The 9,261-nt window shown below is 33.9% G+C and overlaps 2 protein-coding genes across 3 annotated transcripts; both read right to left on the reverse strand.

Moving 5' to 3' along the window:
* Positions 1-933: 933 nt before the first annotated feature.
* On the reverse strand, positions 934-6,297 carry LOC106125485 (peroxidase-like). 2 transcript variants are annotated; one of them, NM_001312490.1, is given in 13 exon segments: positions 943-1,021; positions 1,024-1,093; positions 1,225-1,330; positions 1,478-1,676; positions 1,872-2,039; positions 2,701-2,857; positions 3,016-3,160; positions 3,450-3,647; positions 3,896-4,100; positions 4,893-5,080; positions 5,198-5,362; positions 5,587-5,726; positions 5,975-6,126. In NM_001312490.1, coding segments are annotated over 13 exon segments (1,929 nt in total). In that variant the 3' UTR covers positions 943-985.
* Positions 6,298-6,936: 639 nt separating this feature from the next.
* Positions 6,937-9,259, reverse strand: LOC106125101 (peroxidase-like; the record flags this gene model as incomplete). The annotated part of the gene is made up of 8 exons (XM_013322180.1): positions 6,937-7,207; positions 7,342-7,447; positions 7,524-7,722; positions 7,839-8,006; positions 8,088-8,244; positions 8,355-8,499; positions 8,701-8,898; positions 9,076-9,259. Coding segments are annotated over 8 exons (1,299 nt in total), but the record flags the coding sequence as incomplete, so codon positions are not given.
* Between the last annotated feature and the right edge of the window lie 2 nt (positions 9,260-9,261).

Raw genomic sequence — 9,261 nt, forward strand, 5'->3', positions numbered from 1 at the left:
TAGAGATCAAGCCGAATATTAAACTTGGCCCAAAGACGAATATTGCGCAATGACGCCAGGATTATCTGAATGTCAATGCAGACGGGGTTTTTTCATGTCGACACCATGAAAGCCGAGCAAGAGATGACACGCAGATATGAATATTATTGAATGGAACGCAAGTCGTTTCCAATTGCGACACTACCCTTTGATTCATTGACATTTTACGGATCCTGGCATCAAGGATTTAAATATAGACGTATAAATCTAGTACCTATACTGTTAGCATCCTTTTGAAAAGCATTATAATGTATTTAAACGAAACTTTCGAATTTATTTTGTTTCGGTCTCTAAATTCGGACAGAAAAAGACTGACTTAAAAAAATATTTTTATAGGAACTTAATCACAGTCGATGATGATCTTCGCAGGGCAGCTGGCAAGAGCTGGATGAGAGTGGCCGAGGATCGTGCTCTTTGGCGTGCCATGGGAGAGGCCTATGTTAGGCCTATGATGATGATGAATCACAGTCGTTATAGTATAATGGCACTAATTTATTAAACATCTTAAAATTAATTTCTATAAGAATAAATTGTATTATTTACATGAATTTTCACAAATCCCTTGATATTTAACGACAATTAATCTCATCCATTTAACTTTAACACAATAGTCTCAGGCTACATTATATAGAAATGTTCGCGAGATTAATTTCTAAGCAGAGTTTTAATGAATTCTGTTCCAATTTCACACGCCACGAGATCCAGCTCCTCGCGTTAACTTTACAATGGATTTACGATCCAATTACAACTCTCTATGGGCATATCTTATTAAATAAACTTTTTAAAAGGAAAATACAAGTCAAAAATCACCTTAATGATGGTTTTGGCTAATTTCACTATGGTATATAAGTAAAATCAAACACGACATATTATTATATAAACTGTATCATTTTATTGGATATATTTTGACAATTTAAACGTAATAAAGATTCAAATTTGTTGTTTTTTAACTTTGTAATCCGGGCCGTGGTAAGATCCGTCGTTGCTGCAAGAGTTGTCTTCCCAGGCCCAAAAGTCAATGCCCTCGATCTCATTGCAACCGCAAAGAGGGTTACTGTAAAAATAACCATAACAGTCACAAAATATTTCAGAGGTAATTTTTTTAAATGAATTGACTTGCTTTTTCGGGGCTTTGTATTGCTCCAACATACTCATAGGGAAGAATGCAAAACTAAAAAGACTTACTTGGATGAGATTCTGAGGAAAGCATTTCGTTGGATCCGCGTTACGCTGTCGCCGACGTCACATAGCACCCGCGCTATGCTGATCTTACGTATTTCTTGAAGTTGTGCTGTTAAATACAAAAAAAAACAGAATCAAACATTAGCCAGAAATCTTCAAAGTTGGCGTAAAATAGGACTGTATAAAATTATAGACGTAATTTTTTTTGAATGCCTATCGACAAAGAAAATATCAAGTTTGTAATCATAGTACTCACGCAATGTAAACGCATTAGGCCTATTTGGTCGTTCATACCAATGTCTATCAGAGGCCATAGATCGCAACAATTGCTCCACCACAACGCAATAAAACGTAGCTGGGACGTGGCCTCCTTCTATGAAGTTCTCCAGCCAAAGACCCGCTTGAAAATCTACGTCCTCCAGATTTTCATATGCTTCTTGAAGCATTTCTACTCTCTGTATAGAAAATTAACACAGATTATTTATACAACAGATTGAGTATTACTTGTATGTCTTAGTACTAGTATTTAATAAATTTAGGTCTATATTTATTATTATGGATAGTATGAAATATATATTTTGTGCCTCAAATGTTATTTTGAAAAGAAATCAATTGATAAGAAAAAGTAAATAACAGTAAGATATACTAACTTCAGGATCCATAACTTGTAGTAAATCTTCAAATTTTTTAAAAGGTCGTCTTCTGCAGAGCTCTAAATATTTAACATACGGCTGCAATCCGAAGTAGCGGTTTTTCGCTAAATCATTAGTTAATGTATCCGATGCTTTCTGATGAGGACCTAATGCACTCTCACCCAACTGAAATATAACGAAATTTTTGTATGTAAACTCTCAAAGACCTGAATTTCATAGATTCCAAAAGCAACCTCTAGACCTTTTTCAAGAATCCTTGAATTGCCACCTAACAGGTTGTATTGATATACATTATACTTAACCTAAAGATTAAGTGCTTCATACAAGTTTGCCTAATCGAGATTCGATTTTAAAAATGCCACATGTTGTATTGTAAATGGCACATACAAATGTTCCCGGAAGCCTTCTTTCGCCCTTTTTTGGGGCTCAGGTATCTTATTATACTAATATTATAATTCTTGCACTGTTTATTTATGTATTTTTTATTTTTTTATTTATCATTGTTATATGTTATTTACTGTTATTATAAAATATGTTATCGTGTAAACTGTTATGTAAAGTGTGTATAGTGTCAAATTGGTTGTATACTGTAAGGATGCTATGCAGTTTTTAAATAAATAAATAAAAATAAATAAATAAAGAAATAAATGCGAATGTTTGGATGGATGGATGAACGGATGAAACATATAGGCTACTAATTAAGTTTTTTTTTTTAATTCGCGAACGAAGTCGCGGGCGATAGCTTGTTATATCATAAATCCACACGCTGTTTGAAACATCATGTTTTTTTATTCAAACACATAGTCATATCCTTAATATCACTTACTTCTGGATCAATGGCGTGATCAAATTTTCCAGAAGCTTGTCTGAATGCACCCTGAGTTATGTAATCTATGTTATTGTCGACAGCGTAGTATCCAGTCCTGAGAGTCAGGTTGGCTATGGGTATCTCCTTTAGGTAGAAACCTTGAGGGTCATACATTCTGAAATGTTAAAAATATAACAATTATAGAGGAAATAATTAAGTTTTTACTAAATAAATAGATTCATTTTAGATATCATTTTTTGTTATCATCAACCTAAAAGGCGTTTAAAGTAACTTAGTTTGAATTATATATATTTTATTAAAGCGAAAACTCACTTTACAGTTCCAGATTGTATGGTGTGGAACCAGCGCAGTACAGTCATATACTCGATAGAGATTTGAGGAACGAAATTCTCATTGTACGAATCCCGATGTCCCGTATGAGAAGAAATAACTCCTGCCTTTAATAAGTTTTCTTTACCTATAAGAAACGTATTATTTTACTAAGATATATTTTCATTAATATATAATACAATAGGTACATAAGTATCTTTATTACTTGTAGTTAAAGTGGTAGGAATGACTACATTTCTAGTGTTACAAATTGCACCATGAATCATTTGTTAAGAGCTTTTATAAAAGTAGTTTAATTATTTAACATTGGAATATTTGATATTCTTATAATATTATTCTAAATTACTTTTGTGTTTTTATTTTTAATTAAATTTACATTTACGTATTATGATTTGCCTATTTCATTATTTACGTACCAATAAATGCGGGCAACAATTCATACATGAAAATCTGCATCTGTATAGCAATAACAATATCTCTCGTGGTGTAGAACAGTCGGTCGTCGTCCCAGCAGGGGTTTATGCGTCCTAATGCCGTAGCAATGCGGTTATGCAGCCTCCAGAACCATATCAAGGACAGATTCACGCCCGCCACGCTGTTCACGCCCTCTTCCGCTGCAATTCAATCATACAACATATTCAAAGCGAATGTGATAAAAGCGTTATAATTTATTAAAATGATAATGTAGTTAATTTTTTTTTTTACAAAAAATCTATTAAAAGTGATTTTTATTTTCACACTAAAATTAATTAATTAATTAAGAAGACATACCATTAACCAGTTTAATATAATCGGAAATGTATATTATAAAAATTAACAAATATTTTTTTAATTTTCTATATCTAATATGTTTATTACATACGTGTATCATGACAGCGTGTCTCGTGAGGTTTTTGATTTAGCAAGCAAAGGTTCACAGGCCCCTTCGTACTCGGAGGCCATATTTTCCCATTCTCCACTTCGTACTTCAACAAGCCACCCCCAAATTTTCTCCCTTTCGTTAATAGCTTTTCCATCGTATTACCATACAGGACAGAAACGTCGAAAGTTGGGGTTGAACTTAAAATCTTAAAGTAAAAAAAAATTATAACTAAACGTATCCCACGGGAGTTATGCACATTTCCAGAATCATATGTAGCAAATTTTATCAATAGATAATTCATCAAAATACATTCAACAGTTCTAGAGATTTATACATCCATCCATACATCTAACATTCGCATCTAATAATATTGGTCTTATTGATAAACAGGTTAGGTGAATGACCTTATTCTCTTTCCAACGGTTTGTTGGAATCAAAAAATGGTGTCGCAAATTCTCTGTTATCGAACAGAAATACGATATGCGATTCATTAAGAAAATGACTAATAAATTTTAAAGTTTGCGGTCTCATCAGACTGCGACCAAATAACGGTTTTCTTAAAACATGTTTATAGACGCTTAAGGTTAACGCGCATTGCTCTACTCCTCATCCTCCCGGCACCGTCTCGCCTCGCTTTATCCCGCTCCATCGGCAACTAAAAGGTGGTGACGTGGAAATTCCGCGGCGATTGCGAGACGGGGCGGTGTCGGATAGGTAAGGAGTTGACAAGTCGGCGTTAATCCTTATTTAGCGATGTCCGCTTTAATTATGTCTTCATCGACTCTTAAGAATGTTAAAATTATAAAAGAATATAAAAGATAAAATCTTAAGTTTGGTGTTAAAAATAATTGAGTGCCAAACATACGCTCTGAATTAGCTTACTTCTTATTGCTGTCATTCAAAGATAAGCTAGTAACCCAATTTTAATAAGTATACGTAAAAATAATGAATATAGCTACAAATGTCCTTATTATGATAAATATTAAAAATAACATACTCTTTCGGGATTAGTATTGTTATTTACACAACCAACGGATTGAAAACTCTCTGGTCTGGTCATGTTTAGACATCTGATGTCAGAGAAGCGGTGGACGGGGTCGTTGTCTGGTATTTTGTTGGGCACACAAGCGTAGTCTGTTTTACCTTTCTCATTACAACAGTGAGGTTTCCATAGAATATACTTAACTGAAATATACAAATAGGTTTTAGTACAAGTTTTTCGGCAAACTCACGTTCGAAACACTTCTAGAAAAACATATTGTCATCATCACCTTAATACTAATATTGAAACCAGTTACTTACCAGTATCGTGGAACGACAATATATCTCCGTTCAGCAGCAAAAGAAAATGCGCTGTCAGTTGAGTGAACTTTTGATCAGGAACATTTCCCTCCAATAAGAGTCTTTTCCTTAAAAATCTGGCAAGCGGTAAGTTCCTTCCAGATTTGGATAGCCTGGGATTATAATCTGAAAAAAAATATTTTCACAAATATATTTAGTAAAAGTTTTAGTGGAAAATGTTTAACTCATTCATAAAATCAGATAGACAGCAGCTGCATTCAAACTTCTAAACATCAGATTAAAAAAATAAAAAAGTTTACAACTTAAGAACTAATAACCGTCAATTGACATAGTACAAAATGTTCTATTTCAACAGCTACAATTCAAGAATGTAACGAAGTATCGAATACCTTTATCGAAAATAGGGGGCAGTAATCTAACAGGTGGTGTGTGACTCATTCCCCTGGTGGGGTAGCGCAAATTGTTGCACGATCCATCCGGCCGCCTGCCTTCGTAAGGGTTGCAGGCAAAAAACTGACTGGTGCACCAACTACAAACAATCGCATACATAACTTCGTTATTTCACTTTTAAAATATTTATCTTAATTACAATCTGCTTTAGATAATGTTAACAGCGATGTAGTTATATTGGTAACTAAAACCAAAAACTATCTTCTGGTACTGAGCTTTACCTTCTTTTTTATAAATCTAAAAATCATTTTTTAAAATCTTGAATATCTTAATATACAGTTAATTAATGCATAAGTCAAAGTTTATATTTTTAATGAATATACTTACAACGTAGTATTTCTCTTGTCATGGCGTTTGAGTTCTTCCTGTGTTATTGGTGTTCCGGTGTACGAATCGTAAACTAGAAATGTTGAATTCACACAAACAAACAGCAAAGTAAACTGAACTAGTAATAAATACATTGTGCCAAAGGAATGCATTGGAACACTACGGCATCAGAGTAAACAGTGTGAACTCTAAAAGAACTCAAACATGAATGTCGCCGGTTTTGCAAATTTAAAGGGATTTTCTTTGAATCTCGAGAACATAAAAACAGGTTTGCATTTAATTAAAAAAATCAAGCAGATACCATACAGCTTTAAATTATGTGATACACGCGAAGTGCCCGGTGATAATTAATAGACGTATGTCGAAGGATTCCGTACTGGTTTTATTATAAAACCAGTACGGAATCCTTCGACATTATAAATATTTTAAAGACCATTTCTGCTTTTGCAATTCAGTTTTTTGTTTTAGTAAATGTTTGTTTTAGTCAAATCCTTAGATTTGATGCCCATGTTGAGGGGGTTGAGCAAAATTATGACGTCCGCCATCTTGTTTCGGTGGCCTCGATCGATTTACAATAATACTGAATATAAAAAAGAAATTGTTATGATAACTGACTGAGGTATCTCATCTTAATATTTGTGGCCCAAAAACCACGATGTCTCTTAAACCATCGCCATTACCTTTTTGAATAACAGTTTTTTTTTACAATGAACCCTAATATCAAACATAAACAAAGATCCCACGGAATTATAAATAAAACATCTCTTTTTTATGACAAATCAAATTTCAACGTCGGCTACAGATGTTTATTGAATTACAACCAAATCAAGGATACTATTATAAATAAATTTACATAATATTTATATTGAGGCTCCTAACGGTACTTGCTAAAAACCGTTAACGACAAATCTTTACGAATAAAGGATTCGAAATATTTAATACAAAATATAATAACTCTAACATTTAACAGACGATAAAATAGGTAACAAAACGTAAAAAAAACAAACAGTTTAAATAACTATTTATTACAAAATCCATAAGCCTTTTCTTAGATCTATAAGGGTACCTAATTATGGATAGTGATACTACTATCATTTCAAAAACTCTGTTTGAAATAGCGAGGCGGGGTCGTATAAAGGATCCAAGGATAACTTCGTGGCTGTCCCACAAGTTTCATCCTTCCAAGTCCAGAGGTTAACGAATTCAATATCTTTGCAACTGCACATCGGGTTACTGGAATAAAATTTGAATGAAAATATTGCCACGTCCGTAAAATTTTATGATTCTAGCTCTGCTTTATGAGATGTTAAATCTTTATTGGAATATTATTAAGTTAAATATTATATTTTCTCTATTTGAATACGTACTTGTTGCTAATCCTGTAGAAAGCATGTCGTTGTATTTGGGTCACTTTATCTCCGACGTCGCACAGCAGCCGCGCCACCGTCGCCTTTCTTATCTCCAACAGTTGTTCTGGATATCAAAGTATTATTATTTTAAAGCTTATTATGATTTTAATCAATTCCTGAAATTCGAAAAAATATCTTACCGTATGTGAAAGCATTTGGTCTATTAGGTCTCTCATACCAATGTCGGTCTGACCTGATGACTCTTAGCAATTGTTCTACCACTATGCAGGATAGAGTAGGTGGTACATGGCCGCCCGTGATCGCTTTCTCTAACCAAATACCTGCTAGAAGGTCTATGTCTTCTACGTCTTCGTACACATCTCTTAGCATCTCCACTCTCTGAAAACACATAAGCAACTAGATATATTTTCTTCTCAGTTATCTCACAATTTCAGCGACATTCTTCAATGTCAAAGAAAAGGAAAATGTTAAGAATGATATTTAAGTATTCATACTTCGGGATCAATAGCTTGTTTTAGATCATCAAAAGTTTTGAAAGATTGCTTGAAACAAAGTTCTCTGTATTTCACATAAGGCTGGAACCCGAACAGACGATTCTTTGCCAAATCGTTTGTTAGTAAATCAGCCGCCCGCTGAAATTGTCCCAAGCCTATATTTACAATCTGAAAAAATGATTGTGTTTTAATTTTATATATCGAAGTGTTTATTTAATGATTACCAAGTTAATATATAATAAAACGTACGTCGGGATCTACGATATAATCAAACTTAGCAGAGCCTTGCCTAAAGTTGCCTTGCGTCACATAATCCATGTTGTCTTCTACACCAAAGAATCCAGTTCTGATTGTGAAGTTGACTATTGGAAGTTTTCTTAAGTAATGGCCTTCAGTATCGAATAATCTGTAAAATATCAAAACAAATAACTTTTAATACCAACCGAATCGACCAGACACATTACATATAGACGTAGATCAAGCATTTTCACAAAAAAAGGACATAAAATCACTTACTTCATATCACCTTCTTGTGTTGTATGGAACCAACGTAGGACGAAGGGAAACTCCAATGATATTTGGGGAAAAAGTTCGTTATTATAGAAATCCCTAAATCCTGGTGTTGACGATATAACTCCGTCTTTTAACAGATTTTCACGGCCTATCGAATAGCGGAATATTTAAATTACATTTTGGTCAAATAATAAGATCAAAAAATATATAAGTTAGACGCTGTTTAGTCTCTAGTTAGTGTTTAGACTCTAGTCTAGCATCAGCGTGCGATAAAAATTAATAAGTGTTTAAAGTAAAATTTAATTGTAACACAAGTTTTTATGGCTAGAGGCCGTATTAAAAATCATACCAAACAAAGCTGGTAATAATTCATAGTAGAATATTTGCATGACTATAGCAATATTTATGTCTCGAGCAGTATAGAACAACTTATCATCGTCCCAACATGGGTTGATCTTGGACAAAGCTTTTGCAATGAGATTATGCTGCCTCCACAACCAGACCGTCATCAAGTTGATTCCAGCTAAGCTGTTGCCTCCCTTTTCAGCTGAAATAATAGCAGTTTAGTTACAATTAAGGAATAAAAACTAGATTATTGATTATTTTTTCATAAAAGAAAGGAAAGAAGCGGCCGGAATACCCAGCTGATTGTCGGCGCCCATGGATATCGGCACCTGCAACTGGAACTGCTAATACGTTGCTTTTGGTAATCAAATTGACTTACGAATAGCATGACATCGTTTTTCTTGCGGTCTTTGATTTGCCAAACAAACATCTAATCCAGTCTTAATACTCGGGGGCCAGACTCGGCCGTTGTCCACTTCGTATTTTAATAGACCACTTTGAAATAGCCGGCCTTTTTCCAACAAAGGCTTCAAAGAACTACCGTAAACTGTTGACAGATCAAACG

This window comes from Papilio xuthus, unplaced genomic scaffold (genome assembly GCF_000836235.2).
Source record: "Papilio xuthus unplaced genomic scaffold, Pxut_1.1 DF825928.1, whole genome shotgun sequence".
NCBI lineage: Eukaryota > Metazoa > Arthropoda > Insecta > Lepidoptera > Papilionidae > Papilio > Papilio xuthus.